General features: G+C 42.8%; 2 protein-coding genes across 4 annotated transcripts in view; one reads left to right on the top strand and one right to left on the bottom strand.

Moving 5' to 3' along the window:
- LOC106574019 (beta-1-syntrophin-like) overlaps positions 1–8,984 on the top strand; it is a 100,416-nt gene extending 91,432 nt beyond the window's left edge. The window contains 2 exon segments of the mRNA XM_045696710.1: positions 5,190–5,404; positions 8,276–8,984. Of these exon segments, the coding sequence (XP_045552666.1) occupies positions 5,190–5,404; positions 8,276–8,368 (308 nt within the window). The 3' untranslated portion in view covers positions 8,369–8,984.
- A 3,702-nt stretch (positions 8,985–12,686) lies between these two features.
- LOC106596747 (mdm2-binding protein) overlaps positions 12,687–23,265 on the bottom strand; it is a 56,089-nt gene continuing 45,510 nt past the window's right edge. For 2 of the 3 annotated variants that reach the window (XM_045696693.1, XM_045696701.1), the window contains 5 exons: positions 20,599–20,871; positions 16,104–16,377; positions 14,761–14,874; positions 13,292–13,357; positions 12,687–13,117 (listed from right to left, as the gene is read on the bottom strand). In XM_045696693.1, coding sequence (XP_045552649.1) covers positions 13,082–13,117; positions 13,292–13,357; positions 14,761–14,874; positions 16,104–16,377; positions 20,599–20,871 — 763 coding nt within the window. In that variant the 3' untranslated portion in view covers positions 12,687–13,081. The remainder of the gene's footprint in view (positions 13,118–13,291; positions 13,358–14,760; positions 14,875–16,103; positions 16,378–20,598; positions 20,872–23,265) is intronic. The other variant, XM_045696698.1, reaches the window with a different exon arrangement.

The following is a 23,265-nucleotide window of genomic DNA, read 5'->3' as shown; positions in this document are numbered from 1 at the left end:
GAGGCCCAGGGTCTCAACCCCGCCGTGTTAAATTGGATCCTGGACTTTCTGACGGGCCGCCCCCAAGTGGTGAAGGTAGGAAACAACATCTCCACTTCCCTGACCCTCAACATTGGGGCCTCACAAGGGTGCGTGCTCAGCCCCCTCCTGTACTCCCTGTTCACCCACGACTGCATGGCCATGCACGCCTCCAACTCAATCATCAAGTTTGCAGACGACACAACATTAGTGGGCTTGATTACCAACAACGACGGGACAGCCTACAGGGAGGAGGTGAGGGCACTCAGAGTGTGGTGTCAGGAAAAAAAACTCTCACTCAACGTAATCAAAACAAAGGAGATGATCGTGGACTTCAGGAAACAGCAGAGGGAGCACCCCCCTATCCACATCGACGAGACCGCAGTGGAGAAGGTGGAAAGTTTTAAGTTCCTCGGCGTACACATCACAGACAAACTGAAATGGTCCACCCACACAGACAGCGTGGTGAAGAAGGCGCAACAGCCCCTCTTCAACCTCAGGAGGCTGAAGATATTTGGCTTATCACCCAAAACACTGACAAACTTTTACAGATGCACAATCGAGAGCATCCTGTTGGGCTGTATCACCGCCTGGTACGGCAACTGCACTGCCCTCAACCGCAGGGCTCTCCAGAGGGTGGTGCGGTCTGCTCAACGCATCACCGGGAGCAAACTACCTGCCCTCCATGACACCTACAGCACCCAATGTCACAGGAAGGCCAAAAAGATCATCAAGGACATCAACCACCCGAGCCACTGCCTGTTCACCCCGCTATCATCCAGAAGGTGAGGTTAGTACAGGTGTATCATAGCTGGGACCGAGAAACTGAAAAACAGCTTCTTTCTCAGGGCCATCAGACTGCTAAACTGCAATCACTAACTCAGAGAGGCTGCTGCCTACATTGAGACCCAATCACTGGCCACTTTAATAAATGGATTACTAGTCACTTTACGCAATGCCACTTTAAATAATGCCACTTTAATAATGTTTACATATCTTACATTACACATATCACATGTATATACTGTATGGCATTGGTATTCTATACCATCTACTGCATCTTGCCTATGCCGCTCAGCCATCGCTCATCCATATACTTACATGTACATATTCTCATTCACCCCTTTAGATTTGTGTCTGGACATGTCTGGACAGGTTATAGAATAGGAAACTAATACAATATGTCTGGACAGGGTATAGAATAGGAAACTCAGTGTCTGTGAATCTGTGAAAGAGGCATGCTATAGTCCTCTATGGTCCTCTATGGACCTCTATGGTCCTCTATGGACCTCTATGGACCTCTATGGACCTCTGGAGCGTGTGATTGACTGTTTTTGTCTCTTTGTAGACTGTGGCTAAATTTGGCTAAATCTTTTTAATCTTTTATTTACAGTGAAAACGTTGTTAATATTAGTATTACAATATTTAGTCCTAAGAATAGCTGAACTCTACGTCGGGGTCTGGGCCTAGCGCCATATTGTGGCGTTTTAGAGGAAAAAGGCCTATTTTGGCTGAGGAGCTACATTTCCATTGAGTCCAGTGATGATTATTACGGAGATTGCGTCCCAAACGGCACCCTATTCCCGAACGCAGTGCACTATATATGGTGTCATTTAGGACGCATCTTGAGGGATTTGGCTTTTCGCGTTTGAGGCCAACTTCACCGTTATTGAACTGGCTCAAAATAAAGCGATGGTCAGAATCAGATATTGTTCAGGGGCTGTTTTATTATTTATAATGTATTAACAATTTATTATGTATTATTTATTATCTAGTCTCTTATTTATTGTAAAGGGCATGTATTTATCCACTGGCATATTCCTGTTGTGATCAGTGGTCTGTAATACAGAGGTATTGTTGATACACTACCTATAGGGGTTTATGATGTCATCACAGTTGTGTTTGCTTAATATTATAACTTAAGCACCTAAAGCACACAAGGAGAAGGGCTCTCTATCAAGGAGTGACGCCTATACTGAATATCATACTGTTTGTCACAAGTGGGAAAGAAATCTAACATAGACATGGGCTTGGGGATAAACTACTCCCAGACCCTACAGGGTTAGAGCTTGGGGATAAACTACTCCCAGACCCTACAGGGTTAGAGCTTGGGGATAAACTACTCCCAGACCCTACAGGGTTAGAGCTTGGGGATAAACTACTCCCAGACCCTACAGGGTTAGAGCTTGGGGATAAACTACTCCCAGACCCTACAGGGTTAGAGCTTGGGGATAAACTACTCCCAGACCCTACAGGGTTAGAGCTTGGGGATAAACTACTCCCAGACCCTACAGGGTTAGAGCTTGGGGATAAACTACTCCCAGACCCTACAGGGTTAGAGCTTGGGGATAAACTACTCCTAGACCCTACAGGGTTAGAGCTTGGGGATAAACTACTCCCAGACCCTACAGGGTTAGAGCTTGGGGATAAACTACTCCCAGACCCTACAGGGTTAGAGCTTGGGGATAAACTACTCCTAGACCCTACAGGGTTAGAGCTTGGGGATAAACTACTCCCAGACCCTACAGGGTTAGAGCTTGGGGATAAACTACTCCTAGACCCTACAGGGTTAGGGCTTGGGGATAAACTACTCCCAGACCCTACAGGGTTAGAGCTTGGGGATAAACTACTCCCAGACCCTACAGGGTTAGAGCTTGGGGATAAACTACTCCTAGACCCTACAGGGTTAGAGCTTGGGGATAAACTACTCCCAGACCCTACAGGGTTAGAGCTTGGGGATAAACTACTCCCAGACCCTACAGGGTTAGAGCTTGGGGATAAACTACTCCTAGACCCTACAGGGTTAGAGCTTGGGGATAAACTACTCCCAGACCCTACAGGGTTAGAGCTTGGGGATAAACTACTCCCAGACCCTACAGGGTTAGAGCTTGGGGATAAACTACTCCCAGACCCTACAGGGTTAGAGCTTGGGGATAAACTACTCCCTAGACCCTACAGGGTTAGTGCTTGGGGATAAACTACTCCTAGACCCTACAGGGTTAGAGCTTGGGGATAAACTACTCCTAGACCCTACAGGGTTAGAGCTTGGGGATAAACTACTCCCAGACCCTACAGGGTTAGAGCTTGGGGATAAACTACTCCTAGACCCTACAGGGTTAGAAAGCACTCAAAAGTTCCTCTGTCCGTAAATTACCTTTTAAGGATTCTGGTAGTTATAGTAACCAAACTGGATCCACCTTGCTTTCCTTGGGGAGGTTTCTGTGTTTTGCCACTCTGAATGGAGGTTCTTTGTGTCTGACTGAAAGCATCTTTGTGTGTGTGTTTCCCTGTTGGTGGGAAAGTGGTGGGAGTCACACAGGTCAAGCATTTCAGGTAGGGAGTAGTATTTCCTTATTGTGGAACAAAAAAACACTAACACTTGAGAGAGTCGGGTACATGTTAGTTTGACCTCTGACCTTTCTATACAACTTCTTCCCACAGGTCATTCTAAGTCAGTATTAAGATAATGTTGTTGTGACAGCAATATGAGGACGATATGATACGGACGATGCCTTTAACACAACAATACCTTTCGGACTACCCTCTAAAGAAGATAAGTCCTTTGTGAAACTGTCTTGCCAAGCAACAGTGTGTGTTTATCAGTAAAGTGTTCCATCTTAGCTTGAGTCTTTACAAAAGGCTCTTACCTCTTGACAGAGAGCCACACAAGCCTTAGAGTAATTTGCAGAGGTTTACTGGAACACATGTAAAGTAGTTTGAGAAGTAGCTTGTTGACACTGATACAATAGAGCTGGTACATCCTGTTCTCAGCACAGGAGATCATGTCTGACGAGCATGGAGCAATGGCGAGGCCTAGGATTGACAGCATGGGAATCCATATATCTGACACACAGATCAGTGTATTGTATATGGGACAGACAAGGAATCAGCCTTTCAAAGAGTACAACATTATATATTAAAAAAGATCTATAGGCAAGGCAGGGTCATGAATGGTAGTTTTTTCTCAAGAGCTGGAGATGAATTTAAAAGGGATTGATTAGAAAAACAACAAATGTGAAATACAGCCGTTGTCTGTTTTTACAAGCCAAATCACGTATCTGGATTTAAAATGGCTGGCATCTGCTCCAGAACTAATTTCCCACCCACTAGCACCAAGCAGCAGTAGTCCTAATATACAGCCAGGACAGGGCCTTGTTTTCATCCTTCTGTTGTCCTGTTACAGGCTGGATGTGCAAGGTTCAGGAATGACCTAGCAGTACATAGCTTGTTGTGGTCTAGTAGCAACACTCCCAGCACAAGCACATACTGTAATATTGCAAGCCCGGAGACAGGGGTTGGAATCCTGCGTCCTCCCTTCATACTGTTCCTACCTGTTCTCTAGCTCCCCCTTTGATTTGGGATGTGTATACAGTTTAAAAAATACTGAAAGGTTAGTGGAACTTTATTCACCCAGCAGTATGTTGTCTTGTTCCAGGCTGTATGTACAAGGAGGTGTTACATTTATTGTCCTGTTCCAGGCTGTAGTTCAAGGGCCAGGCTGTTACCATTTATTGTCCTGTTCCAGGCTGTATGTTCAAGGGCCAGGCTGTTACCCATTCTATTGTCTTGTTCAGGCTGTATGTTCAAGGGCCAGGCTGTTACCCATTCTATTGTCCTGTTCCAGGCTGTATGTCAAGGGCCAGGCTGTTACCCATTCTATTGTCCTGTTCCAGGCTGTATGTTCAAGGGCCAGGCTGTTACATTCTATTGTCCTGTTCCAGGCTGTATGTTCAAGGGCCAGGCTGTTACCCATTCTATTGTCCTGTTCCAGACTGTATGTTCAAGGGCCAGGCTGTTACCCATTCTATTGTCCTGTTCCAGGCTGTATGTTCAAGGGCCAGGCTGTTACCCATTCTATTGTCCTGTTCCAGGCTGTATGTTCAAGGGCCAGGCTGTTACCCATTATATTGTCCTGTTCCAGACTGTATGTTCAAGGGCCAGGCTGTCACCCATTCTATTGTCTTGTTCCAGGCTGTATGTACAAGGGCCAGGCTGTTACCCATTCTATTGTCCTGTTCCAGGCTGTATGTTCAAGGGCCAGGCTGTTACCCATTCTATTGTCCTGTTCCAGGCTGTATGTTCAAGGGCCAGGCTGTTACCCATTCTATTGTCCTGTTCCAGGCTGTATGTTCAAGGGCCAGGCTGTTACCCATTCTATTGTCCTGTCCCAGGCTGTGTATACAAGGGCCAGGAGTGCAGGCTGGTGATCCACTACGAGCAGGGCTTCTCTGTCCTGGCTGAGCAGAAGGGGGAGGACCAGGTGGACCAGGGGAACCAGAACCAGGCCAAACCTCTCCTTTGCTACCCCTTCGAACGCCTCAAGATGTCCTCCGACGACGGGGTCCGGATGCTCTTCCTGGATTTCAGTGGAAAAGAGGGTGAAATTGTAAGTGTTTTTTTAAACAAGAAGCAAGGCATCCTCCTCTTGATATTCCACACTACAGTAGCTCCACCATGTGACCTTTCCCCTACATTAACCTGGTTATCATTCACACTATCAGGACCATTGTTTCTACAAGGACCACTCTTAACAACCGTCTCTGTTAGTTGATGACTATACATGAGACCGTATTTCATAGAGGATAAAAAACCCAGTTGACTCATATTTCATTTCAGTTTCTGTTCTGCTCTACCTAGCCACGGTTAAATGAACACAAACAAGTAAAGATGGAACAGTTTCCACAGAATCCCCTATACGTTAAACAGGAAATGAGTCATACATGGGCATACTGAAACACTGTCCTGCAAGTCCCTCTGCTGTTAATGAAAATAACTATGTTTAGATGTGTTCTGCTCTCAGAACACTACAACTGTAATAGATTACAGCTAATGGAACTCACCATTAGAACTAATGGAACTGTAATATAATAGAACTAATGGAACTCACCATTAGAACTCATGGAACTGTAATATAAAAGAACTAATGGAACTCACCATTAGAACTCATGGAACTGTAATAGATTAGAACTAATGGAACTCACCATTAGAACTAATGGAACTGTAATAGATTACAACTAATGGAACTCACCATTAGAACTCATGGAACTGTAATAGAATAGAACTAATGGAACTCACCATTAGAACTAATGGAACTGTAATAGAATACAACTAATGGAACACACCATTAGAACTAATGGAACTCACCATTAGAACTCATGGAACTGTAATAGATTACAACTAATGGAACTCACCATTAGAACTAATGGAACTGTAATAGAACAGAACTAATGGAACTCACCATTATAACTAATGGAACTGTAATATAATATAACTAATGGAACTCACCATTAGAACTCATGGAACTGTAATAGAATAGAACTAATGGAACTCACCATTAGAACTAATGGAACTGTAATAGAGTAGAACTAATGGAACTCACCATTAGAACTGTAATATAATATAACTAATGGAACTCCCCATTAGAACTCATGGAACTGTAATAGAATAGAACTAATGGAACTCACCATTGGAACTAATGGAACTGTAATATAATATAACTAATGGAACTCACCATTAGAACTAATGGAACTGTAATATAATAGAACTGTAATAGATTAGAACTAATGGAACTCACCATTGGAACTAATGGAACTGTAATATAATATAACTAATGGAACTCACCATTAGAACTCATGGAACTGTAATATAATATAACTAATGGAACTCACCATTAGAACTCATGGAACTGTAATATAATATAACTAATGGAACTCACCATTAGAACTCATGGAACTGTAATAGAATAGAACTAATGGAACTCACCATTAGAACTAATGGAACTGTAACAGATTACAACTAATGGAACTCACCATTAGAACTAATGGAACTGTAATATAATAGAACTAATGGAACTCACCATTAGAACTAATGGAACTCTAACAGATTACAACTAATGGAACTCACCATTAGAACTCATGGAACTGTAATATAACAGAACTAATGGAACTCACCATTAGAACTCATGGAACTGTAATATAATATAACTAATGGAACTCACCATTAGAACTCATGGAACTGTAATAGAATATAACTAATGGAACTCACCATTAGAACTAATGGAACTGTAATAGATTAGAACTAATGGAACTCACCATTAGAACTAATGGAACTGTAATATAATATAACTAATGGAACTCCCCATTAGAACTCATGGAACTGTAATAGAATAGAACTAATGGAACTCACCATTAGAACTAATGGAACTGTAACAGATTACAACTAATGGAACTCACCATTAGAACTCATGGAACTGTAATATAATAGAACTAATGGAACTCACCATTAGAACTAATGGAACTGTAACAGATTACAACTAATGGAACTCACCATTAGAACTCATGGAACTGTAATATAATAGAACTAATGGAACTCACCATTAGAACTCATGGAACTGTAATATAATAGAACTAATGGAACTCACCATTAGAACTCATGGAACTGTAATATAATAGAACTGTAATATAATAGAACTAATGGAACTCACCATTAGAACTCATGGAACTGTAATATAATAGAACTGTAATATAATAGAACTAATGGAACTCACCATTAGAACTAATGGAACTGTAATATAATAGAACTAATGGAACTCACCATTAGAACTCATGGAACTGTAATATAATAGAACTGTAATATAATAGAACTAATGGAACTCACCATTAGAACTCATGGAACTGTAATATAATAGAACTAATGGAACTCACCATTAGAACTAATGGAACTGTAATATAATAGAACTAATGGAACTCACCATTAGAACTAATGGAACTGTAATATAATAGAACTAATGGAACTCACCATTAGAACTAATGGAACTGTAACAGATTACAACTAATGGAACTCACCATTAGAACTCATGGAACTGTAATAGAACAGAACTAATGGAACTGTAACAGATTACAACTAATGGAACTCACCATTAGAACTAATGGAACTGTAATATAATAGAACTAATGGAACTCACCATTAGAACTCATGGAACTGTAATAGAACAGAACTAATGGAACTCACCATTAGAACTCATGGAACTGTAATAGAACAGAACTAATGGAACTCACCATTAGAACTAATGGAACTGTAATATAATAGAACTAATGGAACTCACCATTAGAACTAATGGAACTGTAATATAACAGAACTAATGGAACTCACCATTAGAACTCATGGAACTGTAATAGAACAGAACTAATGGAACTCACCATTAGAACTCATGGAACTGGAATGTAACATCTAACATTCTCTCCTGTTCTATGTTCAGCAGCTGGACCTCCACTCATGCCCAAAGCCTATTGTCTTCATCCTCCACTCATTCCTCTCGGCAAAGATCGCCAGACTCGGCCTGGTAGCATAAAGGATCTGTTTACCACCGACGGACCACAAGGACTGAACTGTTCCAGAGTTCTAGAGTGGAGTGTCCCGGAGTTCCACAGTGGAGTGTACAGAACAGAGGCGAACATGGCTTATAACTGAAATACGAGAACAAGGACTGTGATGTGCAGTGAACTAGACACAGGATCTACCCTGATTCAAAGTCCACACAAACAGCTCAAAATGAATGGATCATGTTTCAAAAACTTGATTGAGTTGATTTGTATATTTATAGAAACACATGCATTACCGATGACATCATAGTGAGAGCGTAAAAGATCAGTTACAGCAGAAGAAATTGTTTTGTTCAAATCGTTAAGCTGTAGAAGAACAATAATCTATTGTTTTGGTACTAAAAACATACTGGAAGTATTATCTATCTAGCATCCATCCATCCTACGCTAATTGTTTATTCGGCAATCTCTGTCTGCAAATAATTCAGCGATTACTGTTAACTTATATTAAAAAGTTACGGTGAAAAAGCTAGTAAAGGCTGCTTGAAAATTTGAATTGTCCTATGCCTTTGGCAGCTATTATAATTCAAGGATTAGTTTTATTTTAACTCTGTTAATGATGCACATAAATGACATATTTCTGGATTGTCTTTGTATTTCAGGTTGTTCTTGTGGTCTAACTGGTGTTCACTGTATTTCCTCAACAAGAACCAATCAAACCAACATCCCACAAAAGTCTCTGTCCAAACAATGGCTTCACTTGTGGAGGAATGGGGTGCATCCAATGAATGCAATATGACAATTAAAATGTCAAAACACTTCCACACGCTGCAACTTGGGATGGCCCATTCCATACAATAGAATAGAGTAGAATAGAGTAGATTAAAATAGACTATAATAGAGTAGAATAGACAAGAATAGAGTAGACTAGAACATAATAGACTAGAACATAATAATAGAATAGACTAAAATATTATATAATAGACTAGAATATAATAGAGTAGAATAGACTAAAATATAATAGAATAGACTATAATATAATCGAGTAGAATATACTAAAATATAATAGAGTAGAATAGACAAATAGAATAGACTAGAATAGACTAAAATATAACAGAATAGACTATAATATAATAGAGTAGAATAGACTAAAATATAATAGAGTAGAATATACTAAAATATAATGGGACAGAGTAGAATATACTAAAATATAATAGAGTAGAATAGACTAAAACAGAATAGACTATAATATAATAGAGTAGAAGACTGTAATATAATGACTATAATATAATAGACTATAATAGAGTAGAATAGACTAGAAGACTATATTATAATGGCTAATATATGACTAATATAATATGACTATAATATAATAGAGTAGAATAGACTAGAAGACTATATTATAATGGCTAATATATGACTAATATAATATGACTATAATATAATAGAGTAGAATAGACTAGAAGACTATATTATAATGACTATAATATATGACTAATATAATATGACTATAATATAATAGAGTAGAGTAGAATAGAAGACTATATTATAATAACTATAATATATGACTAATATAATATGACTATAATAGAGTAGAATAGAAGACTATATTATAATGACTATAATATATGACTAATATAATATGACTATAATATAATAGAGTAGAATAGAATAGAAGACTATATTATATGACTAATATAATATGACCATAATATAATAGACTATAATTTAATAGAGTAGAATAGACCAGAAGACTATATTATAATGACTATAATATGACTAATATAATAGACTATAATAGAGTAGAATAGAAGACTATATTATAATGACTATAATATATGACTAATATAGTAGACTATAATAGAGTAGAATAGAAGACTGTATTATAATGACTATAATATAATAGAAGACTAATATAATATGACTACATTATAATATGACTATAATATAATAGAGTAGAATAGACTATAATATATGCCTATAATATAATGACTATAATATAATACACTATAATATAAGAGACTAGAATAGAATAGCTCAGCAGAGAATTGACCAAAGCAGCACAACACAGCTCCTGATTGGGGTTTACATGCCACTGAGTAAGGAGCAGGCATCCAAGCCACTCACACACAACCTGTTGTTCAGCGTCAGAGCTGTTCAGAGCCACTGTCCACAGCTTGAAGCCATCATTCAGCCCATCTAATCAAACACAAAGGGCATTGATAGACTTTCTGAATGTCAACTTCTAGAAATCAGAGACCTGCTGGAGACTTTCCAAATGAAATCAGCAATTAGTGTGTCCTTTGTTGTGTCCTGAGTGCTCCGTCTCCCAGTGGCCTGCCCGTTTCTAGGAATACGGTGAGTGTGTGTGTGTGTGTGTGTGTGTGTGTGGGTTGATTCTTCTGGGGACTTTTGGGGATTTTAGGTCCCCACAAGGACAGTAAAACAGGGAAAATTGTCCCTCATGGGGACATTTCCCACATCCGCATGAGGACAAAGGCTATTCTAAACTTAGGGGTTAGGTTTAGAATTAGGTCTAGGATTAGGGTTAGTTTAGGGTTAGGTTTAGAATTAGGGTTAGGTTTAGAATTAGGGGGAAGTAGGATTTTGAATGGAAATCAATTGTAGGTCCCCATGAGGATAGAAGAACAAAATGTGTGTGTAAATGTTTTCCTACCTTATCAGGACCACACTGTCCTGACAAGTCACCACAATGTCCTGATAAGATAGGAAAACAAGAACAATTTAGAAAAGTCAGGACTTGTTTTATGTCCTGAATTTGTTAAAATGCTACGTTAAGCTTAAGGGTTAGGTTTAGGGTTAAGGTTAGGACAAGCTCACTCTCCTTGCTTGTTTTATTACATGAGTCCAAATCACTGATCTGATTTCACCTCCACTAACTCGTTTAATAAGTCAACTCTCCACTATCATGACTGAGGGTGGTTGGTCCTGCTTCTGTTCAGTAGGACTTAACAGACGGAGCAGGTTTTGAATATCACTAATGAGGACAGACCTAGACCGAACTCAGTAACTCTGTACTAATATTTACTTATATCCTTTTTTGCCTTAAGTCATTGAGAACAGGTTCTCTTTTACAATAAGGACCTAACCAAGAGGGAGATAAATATTGAAGATGCTATATTTATACCATGACAAATAGAATGCTTGGTAGTTATCCCAAAATAATTGTTTAAGTCCAACCCTTACCTTAGTCTAATTGGGTGGCCTGGGGTGGGATGAATCATGAGACCAAACACAATAGGTGGTGTGGAGCACATATAGGGCAGCATTGTTAGCCTGGACGCCTGTCTGTTGTTTGGCAGTAGAGCAGGAACAGAAGCACCCAGGCCAGAGGACAAAACAAAGCCCCCTCAGAATGTATCAGGTCCCAAGGTTGCTAACCAGAGGCTCAACCCCCAGTTCAGTTCCCATCATCCCTTTCATGCTCTTGGCCAGGGGAGAGAGGAGTGTCTTAGGGGGGTATAGATTAGTGAGGACTGAGGGGGGTATAGAGAAGTGAGGACTTAGGGTGGTATAGAGTAGTGAGGACTGAGGGGGGTATAGAGTAGTGAGGACTTAGGGGGGTATAGAGTAGTGAGGACTTAGGGGGGTATAGAGTAGTGAGGACTGAGGTGGGTATAGAGTAATGAGGACTGGGGGGGTATAGAGTAGTGAGGACTGAGGGGGGTATAGAGTAGTGAGGACTGAGGGGGGTGGTATAGAGTAGTGAGGACTGAGGGGGGTGGTATAGAGTAGTGAGGACTGAGGGGGGTATAGAGAAGTGAGGACTGAGGGGGGTATAGAGAAGTGAGGACTTAGGGTGGTATAGAGTAGTGAGGACTGAGGGGGTATAGATTAGTGAGGACTGAGGGGGGTATAGAGAAGTGAGGACTGAGGGGGTATAGAGTAGTGAGGACTTAGGGGGGTATAGAGTAGTGAGGACTGAGGTGGGTATAGAGTAATGAGGACTGGGGGGGTATAGAGTAGTGAGGACTGAGGGGGGTATAGAGTAGTGAGGACTGAGGAGGGTGGTATAGAGAAGTGAGGACTGAGGGGGGTGGTATAGAGTAGTGAGGACTGAGGAGGATATAGAGAAGTGAGGACTGAGGGGGGTATAAAGAGTAATGAGGGGGGTATAGAGTAGTGAGGACTGAGGGGCGTATAGAATAGTGAGGACTGATGGGGTACCGTTCTGATTTTGAAAGCATTGTTTTGTTCATATGTGTGAGAGAAAGTGACATTCTCTGTTGGCTTTGCATTTGTTCCTACTGTGAACCTAGATAGACTAATGTTACGTCACTAGAAACTGACAGTGTTGTACAGAACAGTCGTAGTGTGCACACAAGATCACAACACACATTTTATTATATTTCATCACATCACAACTAAAAGAAATAGTGATATCTACAATTCTACCAATGCTTTACAACGAACAGAGACATACACACATGTTAAATAAACCATGTAAACACATCTAAAAGACAAACGTCCCAGTTGTTGGAATTCCCTATTAAAACAACATGAGAGAGAACTCAGTAAAATAAACAATGTCATTAATGAATGGCTGCCTGACAACTGACAGTCACTGATGTTCTTAAAACATAAACATGCTAATCACACTTTCACTTCCTGACAGACTGTACTGATGTTTCCTGTGGTGAAATACATTCCAGTGGTGGTTGCAGTTTGCTGTGACTATAACAACCAGTCTGAAACCACTGGTGATCGTTCAGCTTCCCTCGTCACTTAGAGGCCTTCTCCGTAACCCAGTCAATGACCTGCAATACAACCAATAAAACATATGGCTCTGTTTAAACACTGCAAGCCATACAATTCACAAACTCTTCATGACCTATTTCTACCTGAATACCCCTTGACTTCTGAAGAACATGATTCAAAGTATGCCTTGGTAAGGGGAAGGTAAAATATGTAATAAATGGTTGACAGGTTACCTGCTTGGCATTGCTGCTGGCTGCTTTCATCATTTCCTCATGAAGGCCCCTGGACGTTTTCAGATCCTTTTGGAGAAAAGGAATACATTGTGATGCCAGCTTATCTCTATAGTCTCTGGGGTGATGATGTAACAGTCAGCTTATCTCTCTATAGTCTCTGGGGTGATGATGTAACAGCAGCCGAACAGTCAGCTTATCTCTCTATAGTCTCTGGGGTGATGATGTAACAGTCAGCTGTATAGTCAGGTCAGACAGTCAGCTTATCTCTCTATAGTCTCTGGGGTGATGATGTAACAGTCAGCTGCTATAGTCAGGTCAGACAGTCAGCTAATCTCTCTATAGTCTCTGGGGTGATGATGTAACAGTCAGCTTATCTCTCTATAGTCTCTGGGGTGATGATGTAACAGTCAGCTGCTATAGTCAGGTCAGACAGTCAGCTTATCTCTCTATAGTCTCTGGGGTGATGATGTAACAGTCAGCTTATCTCTATAGTCTCTGGGGTGATGATGTAACAGTCAGCTTATCTCTCTATAGTCTCTGGGGTGATGATGTAACAGTCAGCTTATCTCTCTATAGTCTCTGGGGTGATGATGTAACAGTCAGCTGCTATAGTCAGGTCAGACAGTCAGCTTATCTCTCTATAGTCTCTGGGGTGATGATGTAACAGTCAGCTGCTATAGTCAGGTCAGACAGTCAGCTTATCTCTCTATAGTCTCTGGGGTGATGATGTAACAGTCAGCTGCTATAGTCAGGTCAGACAGCCAGCTAATCTCTCTATAGTCTCTGGGGTGATGATGTAACAGTCAGCTTATCTCTCTATAGTCTCTGGGGTGATGATGTAACAGTCAGCTGCTATAGTCAGGTCAGACAGTCAGCTTATCTCTCTATAGTCTCTGGGGTGATGATGTAACAGTCAGCTGCTATAGTCAGGTCAGACAGTCAGCTTATCTCTATAGTCTCTGGGGTGATGATGTAACAGTCAGCTTATCTCTCTATAGTCTCTGGGGTGATGATGTAACAGTCAGCTTATCTCTCTATAGTCTCTGGGGTGATGATGTAACAGTCAGCTGCTATAGTCAGGTCAGAGCCTTCTATAGTCTGATTGTACAGTCAGCTTATCTCTCTATAGTCTCTGGGGTGATGATGTAACAGTCAGCTGCTATAGTCAGGTCAGACAGTCAGCTTATCTCTATAGTCTCTGGGGTGATGATGTAACAGTCAGCTGCTATAGTCAGGTCAGACAGTCAGCTTATCTCTCTTATTTAACATAGTTGAACAGGGCAAATTAAAAGCTTAGGACAAGGCAATATAAAACAATCTGTCTAACAATCTGTCTTACAGTCTTAGGTGTCATTCTGTCATTGAAAACTTTTTCAAAGAGGGGCCAAGGGACTTCTAGTTGAAGTTTTCACGTTAACTCACGATTGGTGCTAAATGTCAAATTCAAAGAAAGGAAAAAGGAGAGGAACCTTCAGATAGAATTTGGAGATTTCAAACAGTCTTTGACTGCAGGCGGCAAGATACTTGTTTTCTCTGGTGATCCCATGATGCTTCAGCGTCTTCGCCACAACCTCTTTTAGCATCTGGAACAGAAACAACAGAAAACTCTCTGCATGCTGTTCTGACTTGCCTAGTTAAATAAAAGGTTAAATTAAAAAAAAAATGTGTGTGTGTCAATGGGAATCATTGACATTTCTCTACTTCAGGGATGGGCAACTTTGATGGGGGGTGAGGGCTACCAAAATATGAATTTATCATGGGGGGCCGCAGTGGCTCGCGGGTCTGTGTACCCACATCCATACCCCCACCTTTAAGAAAAACGTTTTAGCGTTTAGACCCCCCCCCCCAAAAAAAAAGGGGGGGGTCGCCAGTTGCCCATCCCAAATGCCCATCCCATGCATTTCTCTAAATAAACCTGTATTTTTCTCCACGGGGCCACGTTGGTCTTGTTGTGGTTGATAAGCTTGGGTTTGCGTAGTAATCAGAACAGCTTAACGTCTTGTTCCTTGAAACTCTTATCTCAAGGATACTTTTTAAATTAATTTATTTTTTGTACTTTTACCCAATTTTCTCTCCAATTGGTAGTTACAGTCTTGTCTCATCGCTGCAACTCCCCTACGGACTCAGGAGAGGCGAAGGTCGAGAGCCACGCGTCCTCTGAAACACGACCCAACCAAGCCGCACTGCTTCTTGACACACTGCTCGCTTAACCCGGAAGCCAGCCGCACCAATGTGTCAGAGGAAACACCGTACAACTGGCGACCGGATGCCAGCTTGCAGGCGCCCGGCCCGCCACAATGAATCGCTAGAGCGCGATGGGACAAGGATATCGCGGTCAGCCAAAACCTCCCCTAACCCAGACAATGCTGGGCCAATTGTGCGACCGCCTCATGGGTCTCCCGGGTCAAGGCCGGCTGTGACACTGCAATGCAGTGCCTTAGACCGATGCGCCACTTGGGAGGCCCCTCACGGATCTTAACATTGTGGATAATGGTAAGACAGAAAGGAATGTACCGCTTCGCCACTCGGAAGGCCCCTCATGGATCTTAACATTGTGGATAATGGTAGGACAGAAAGGAATGTACCGCTGTCGTTAGAGATCTGCTGCAGCGTCATCATGTCCTAGTTACCTAGTGGAGGGCTACGATATGGCAATATAGCACAGCATAACCTAATGGAAGACTATGAATCTAGATGCTGTGTGTCTGTCTATAGAGATAAATACTCTATCTGTGAATATCTACATGCTGTACAAAAACAGAAATATTTCCCCAACCGGTACAATAAGCCATCCGCCAGTATGGCCTCTTACCCGGACATGTTTCTGGGAGCGAGACTCCTTGCTGGCCTTGTCCTCTGCCTGTCCCTGCCTGTGTCCCTGGGCCTGGGGGGCTCTGTGGCTGTTTTGGGGGTCAGGGTGTGGCTTCTCTGGCCCCTGGGGGCCCAGTCTCAGGGCTGAGACAGAGGAGGAGGACTGAGACCTGGTTTTCTGCCGCCTCAAGCCTCTTAAAGCTGGGTGGGTATCAGTTCCACTGCTGCCACTGCACACAGAGCCCAGGGACTCACTGCTCTCTGACTTGGCCAGCCTGGACAATAGACACACAGACAGTTAAACACACACAGACACGCGCACACACACAGAATACTTTTTGACAAAGTGGTGTCTACTTTGTGAATCTACTCTACTAATGACCTCAGCTGTCACCATAATCAATTAAGGTTCAATTCCATGGCAACAGACAACATATTTCATCACTATGTAATAATACAGTAGCCAAGAGGGCTCCTAAAGATATTCATCTGGGAAGTAATGTAGAGGGTCATCAACCTGTTGCTGCTGACATCATATTACATCATTAAGCCTACTAGGTTATATCGCTTGATATTCACTGTGGAAACATCGATTCCAGTTTTATTAGTTTTAAAACTATCAGTTATATCTGCTGGTCACATCACCTGAGTAATAAAACCCTCATTTATATCTGCTGGTCACATCACCTGAGTAATAAAACCATCATTTATATCTGCTGGTCACATCACCTGAGTAATAAAACCCTCATTTATATCTGCTGGTCACATCACCTGAGTAATAAAACCCTCATTTATATCTGCTGGTCACATCACCTGAGTAATAAAAACCTCATTTATATCTGCTGGTCACATCACCTGAGTAATAAAACCATCATTTATATCTGCTGGTCACATCACCTGAGTAATAAAACCATCATTTATATCTGCTGGTCACATCACCTGAGTAATAAAACCATCATTTATATCTGCTGGTCACATCACCTGAGTAATAAAACCATAATTTATATCTGCTGGTCACATCACCTGAGTAATAAAACCCTCCTCAGCAGATTTATATCTCACATAAAACGACATATAAAGGGTATCAATGTGTGAATAATTAACATTCAGTTCCACTTTGAAAGACAATATGCTGACCACAGACTATACGGCTCTGCATCCTAAATAGCACCCTATTCCCTATTTAGTGCACTGCTTCTACCCTGTAGGCCCTGGTCAAAAGTAGTGCACTATATAGGGAATAGGGTGCCATTTGGGATTAACCCTGTATGTATATGCAATAAGAGTCAGCAATGGAATGTGCTGCAGGGAGTCACGATAAACTATTAACAGTCCGTAAAGAACAGTAAGTGCAGAGGGGAACTATCTCCCTGTGTGTCTGTGTCTGTGTCTGTGTGTGTGTGTGTGTGTGTGTGTGTGTGTGTAGTTTTCAAGGGGAAAAACTTCAAACACATCTGAATACCTCAGAACCCGGAAACACCATTTTCTTTTCTACTACCATCATAGAAGTCACCAACACTGTCCACTTTTCCACGAAACCCATTTCAGCTTGATGTTAACTACTGCTGCTCTAAAAGGCTGAGGAGCTGCTAAACCTCCTGCTGACATGAGAAATGATATCCTGGTGTCCCGTCCTCAGATCTGACAGCCCTCTCTAGGAACTAGTCTATAGATGAACATGACTGGTGTTAACCCAGGGGGCATGTAAACAACAACCAAGATAAAACACTGATGAGCTAGAAAGATGAAGAGAAATCCTGTTGTTTCTGATCAAAGGGAACAGAGAAATCCTGTTGTTTCTGATCAAAGGGAACAGAGAAATCCTGCTGTTTCTGATCAAAGGGAACAGAGAAATCCTGCTGTTTCTGATCAAAGGGAACAGAGAAATCCTGTTGTTTCTGATCAAAGGGAACAGAGAAATCCTGTTGTTTCTGATCAAAGGGAACAGAGAAATCCTGCTGTTTCTGATCAAAGGGAACAGAGAAATCCTGTTGTTTCTGATCAAAGGGAACAGAGAAATCCTGTTGTTTCTGATCAAAGGGAACAGAGAAATCCTGTTGTTTCTGATCAAAGGGAACAGAGAAATCCTGTTGTTTCTGATCAAAGGGAACAGAGAAATCCTGTTGTTTCTGATCAAAGGGAACAGAGAAATCCTGTTGTTTCTGATCAAAGGGAACAGAGAAATCCTGTTGTTTCTGATCAAAGGGAACAGAGAAATCCTGTTGTTTCTGATCAAAGGGAACAGAGAAATCCTGCTGTTTCTGATCAAAGGGAACAGAGAAATCCTGCTGTTTCTGATCAAAGGGAACAGAGAAATCCTGTTGTTTCTGATCAAAGGGAACAGAGAAATCCTGCTGTTTCTGATCAAAGGGAACAGAGAAATCCTGCTGTTTCTGATCAAAGGGAACAGAGAAATCCTGTTGTTTCTGATCAAAGGGAACAGAGAAATCCTGCTGTTTCTGATCAAAGGGAACAGAGAAATCCTGCTGTTTCTGATCAAAGGGAACAGAGAAATCCTGTTGTTTCTGATCAAAGGGAACAGAGAAATCCTGTTGTTTCTGATCAAAGGGAACAGAGAAATCCTGTTGTTTCTGATCAAAGGGAACAGAGAAATCCTGCTGTTTCTGATCAAAGGGAACAGAGAAATCCTGTTGTTTCTGATCAAAGGGAACAGAGAAATCCTGCTGTTTCTGATCAAAGGGAACAGAGAAATCCTGTTGTTTCTGATCAAAGGGAACAGAGAAATCCTGTTGTTTCTGATCAAAGGGAACAGAGAAATCCTGTTGTTTCTGATCAAAGGGAACAGAGAAATCCTGTTGTTTCTGATCAAAGGGAACAGAGAAATCCTGTTGTTTCTGATCAAAGGGAACAGAGAAATCCTGTTGTTTCTGATCAAAGGGAACAGAGAAATCCTGTTGTTTCTGATCAAAGGGAACAGAGAAATCCTGTTGTTTCTGATCAAAGGGAACAGAGAAATCCTGTTGTTTCTGATCAAAGGGAACAGAGAAATCCTGTTGTTTCTGATCAAAGGGAACAGAGAAATCCTGTTGTTTCTGATCAAAGGGAACAGAGAAATCCTGTTGTTTCTGATCAAAGGGAACAGAGAAATCCTGTTGTTTCTGATCAAAGGGAACAGAGAAATCCTGTTGTTTCTGATCAAAGGGAACAGAGAAATCCTGTTGTTTCTGATCAAAGGGAACAGAGAAATCCTGTTGTTTCTGATCAAAGGGAACAGAGAAATCCTGTTGTTTCTGATCAAAGGGAACAGAGAAATCCTGTTGTTTCTGATCAAAGGGAACAGAGAAATCCTGTTGTTTCTGATCAAAGGGAACAGAGAAATCCTGTTGTTTCTGATCAAAGGGAATAGAGAATTTCTATTAGGGAACGCCTACTTTGTGGAGTGAGTGTGTGCAATAACTAAATTCGCCTTTGCACTCCTTCTAACGATGCAATTTTAAAAAACTTTGTCAAAGGGTAAAGTCAACTAAACTTAGTCCACTCTGTTCATAACAGATTCTAGTTTTGGGAACAGAAAACTGTATTGAGATTAAATGTTTAATCGATGAAAAAAATTAAACAGAATGTCGGCTAAAATCCATCGTGCGCCATCTTTCCCCACCGCCGGCCACTGGGCTTCCTCTAATCACCATATTTGGTAGTGAGTGGAAAAGCTAAGCAAATGCTTCACATTTATTCATCCTGTGAAATATCTGTGTATAAAATCTGGGATTTGATGATCAAATATACTGAGACTGCAAACATCCCAAGATGAAATGTAAGGAGTAGAGATAGTGGGTGGCCAATACAACCTAGTAGTGGAAGACTATCACATTGTAATCTATTCCCCTATGAAGTTTATTGTTACAAGGTTTCAAGCCTAGTTCCACTTTAGGTAACCTAAGGCTGGAAATGTTGTTTCAATAACAAATATGGGAGTTTAAATCAGTCTGCAGAGTAAAAAAATAACACCTGTTGAATATAGTCTTTGACCTCTAGCACCTGCTCTAACCACAGGCTGTATGTACGTAACCTTTGACCTCTAGCACCTGCTCTAACCACAGGCTGTATGTACGTAACCTTTGACCTCTAGCACCTGCTCTAACCACAGGCTGTATGTACGTAACCTTTGACCTCTAGCATCTGCTCTAAACTACAGGCTGTGTGTGCGTAACCTTTGACCTCCAGCACCTGCTCTAAACCACAGGCTGTATGTACGTAACCTTTGACCTCTAGCACCTGCTCTAACCACAGGCTGTATGTACGTAACCTTTGACCTCTCGCACCTGCTCTAAACCACAGGCTGTATGTACGGACCGTTCGCCTATATAGAACATGATGTCTCTAATATGCCATTTAACAGACGCTTTTATCCAAAGCGACTTACAGTCATGTGTGCATACATTTTTTATGTGTAGGTGGCCCCGGGAATCAAACCCACTATCCTGGCATTGCAAGAGCAATGCTCTACCAACTGAGCTCCAGAGGACCATACAAACCTCACTAACCTCTTATGGGGGTGGACGGCGTCTGTATCCCAGGATCGTCTCTTGATCCTGGGCAGGTCAGAGTTGAGGAGGGCCTCTCCGTCCGGGACACTTCCTGGTTCAGACAGCACGGCTGGCGAGGGGGCTGGGCTTAAGGTGAAGGGGACGGGACAAGGCTCCTTGGAGCAGGTGGTCTGGGTCTCGTAGCGAATCAGACGAGACTGCAGACGGACGAAGCCCTGGTCCCGGTCCAAGGCCTTGTGGCCCTGCTCGTCCAGACAGAACCTGGGTAGGGTCAAGAAATTAGTGATTCAAAACATAGACCAGTCTGGGCGATATATAGCCAATAAGGTAGTAGTTAATCATAGATAAAAACTGAGATCAGGACTAAATTAGCATCAGAACGAGATGGGTCTCTCTCATGAGTCGGCAGAACTTGACCAGGGAGAAGAAGAGCTGATAGTGAGCCAGGACACAGAGACAGAGGGGGTCAGACAGTGAGCCAGGACACAGAGCGTCAGACAGTGAGCCAGGACACAGAGCGTCAGACAGTGAGCCAGGACACAGAGACAGAGGGGTCAGACAGTGAGCCAGGACACAGAGACAGAGGGGTCAGACAGTGAGCCAGGACACAGAGACAGAGGGGTCAGACAGTGAGCCAGGACACAGAGACAGAGGGGTCAGACAGTGAGCCAGGACACAGAGACAGAGGGGTCAGACAGTGTGCCAGGACACAGAGACAGAGGGGTCAGACAGTGAGCCAGGACACAGAGACAGAGGGGTCAGACAGTGAGCCAGGACACAGAGACAGAGGGGTCAGACAGTGAGCCAGGACACAGAGACAGAGGGGTCAGACAGTGAGCCAGGACACAGAGACAGAGGGGTCAGACAGTGAGCCAGGACACAGAGACAGAGGGGTCAGACAGTGAGCCAGGACACAGAGACAGAGGGGTCAGACAGTGAGCCAGGACACAGAGACAGAGGGGTCAGACAGTGAGCCAGGACACAGAGACAGAGGGGTCAGACAGTGAGCCAGGACACAGAGACAGAGGGGTCAGACAGTGAGCCAGGACACAGAGACAGAGGGGTCAGACAGTGAGCCAGGACACAGAGACAGAGGGGTCAGACAGTGAGCCAGGACACAGAGACAGAGGGGTCAGACAGTGAGCCAGGACACAGAGACAGAGGGGTCAGACAGTGAGCCAGGACACAGAGACAGAGGGGTCAGACAGTGAGCCAGGACACAGAGACAGAGGGGTCAGACAGTGAGCCAGGACACAGAGACAGAGGGGTCAGACAGTGAGCCAGGACACAGAGACAGAGGGGTCAGACAGTGAGCCAGGACACAGAGACAGAGGGGTCAGACAGTGAGCCAGGACACAGAGCGTCAGACAGTGAGCCGGGACACAGAGACAGAGGGGTCAGACAGTGAGCCAGGACACAGAGACAGAGGGGTCAGACAGTGAGCCAGGACACAGAGACAGAGGGGTCAGACAGTGAGCTAGGACACAGAGGGTCAGACAGTGAGCCAGGACACAGAGACAGAGGGGTCAGACAGTGAGCCAGGACACAGAGACAGAGCGTCAGACAGTGAGCCAGGACACAGAGGGTCAGACAGTGAGCCAGGACACAGAGACAGAGGGGTCAGACAGTGAGCCAGGACACAGAGACAGAGGGGTCAGACAGTGAGCCAGGACACAGAGACAGAGGGGTCAGACAGTGAGCCAGGACACAGAGACAGAGGGGTCAGACAGTGAGCCAGGACACAGAGACAGAGGGGTCAGACAGTGAGCCAGGACACAGAGACAGAGGGGTCAGACAGTGAGCCAGGACACAGAGACAGAGGGGTCAGACAGTGAGCCAGGACACAGAGACAGAGGGGTCAGACAGTGAGCCAGGACACAGAGACAGAGGGGTCAGACAGTGAGCCAGGACACAGAGACAGAGGGGTCAGACAGTGAGCCAGGACACAGAGACAGAGGGGTCAGACAGTGAGCCAGGACACAGAGACAGAGGGGTCAGACAGTGAGCCAGGACACAGAGACAGAGGGGTCTGCTGGAGTAGATAAGGTAGGTAGAGGTCATAGGTGAGGTTCACAAGAAGATCAGCACCATTCAAAAAACTGTGAAAGATCAGAAGTAAATTTGCATCAGATGCCCTGCTCGTCCAGACAGGACCTGCCCAGGGAGAAGGGAGACCTTATTGATTCAAAACAGAGACAGGTCTGGACCATAACCGGTCAATAAGCTAGTACTTGGTAGTAAATAAGGTATAAAAGAGCAGGGGGAGGTTTCCAGAAGGAACATCAACATTCAAAAGACTGAACGATCAGGAATAATTTAGCATAAAGAGGGAGAGACTAGGCCTCCACTTGTTCAAGTCTATTAGGTACCGTTTACATGAGTAAAATAAGTCTAGTGAGATCCATCTCTCTTCAAAATTAGATATGCAACGTTTCTGTTAACAGTAGCCGTGGATGTGGTATGTCCAAAGTCACATTCCTGCTTCATGTGTTGGCGCAGCTATTAGCATACCGTAAATACCATAGTATACAGACTAACAAAATAAGGATCGCCACTCAGATGCGGTATCAGCCTCAGGAGGTAGTTTGGGAGACATCTCTTAAAGAGAGAGTTGACTCTAGATCAGTCTCTTTACACTACACAAGTATATGTCCT

The sequence above is a fragment of the Salmo salar genome, chromosome ssa02 (genome assembly GCF_905237065.1).
Source record: "Salmo salar chromosome ssa02, Ssal_v3.1, whole genome shotgun sequence".
NCBI classification, from domain to species: domain Eukaryota; kingdom Metazoa; phylum Chordata; class Actinopteri; order Salmoniformes; family Salmonidae; genus Salmo; species Salmo salar.
This window is presented reverse-complemented; position numbering and strand designations above follow the sequence as displayed.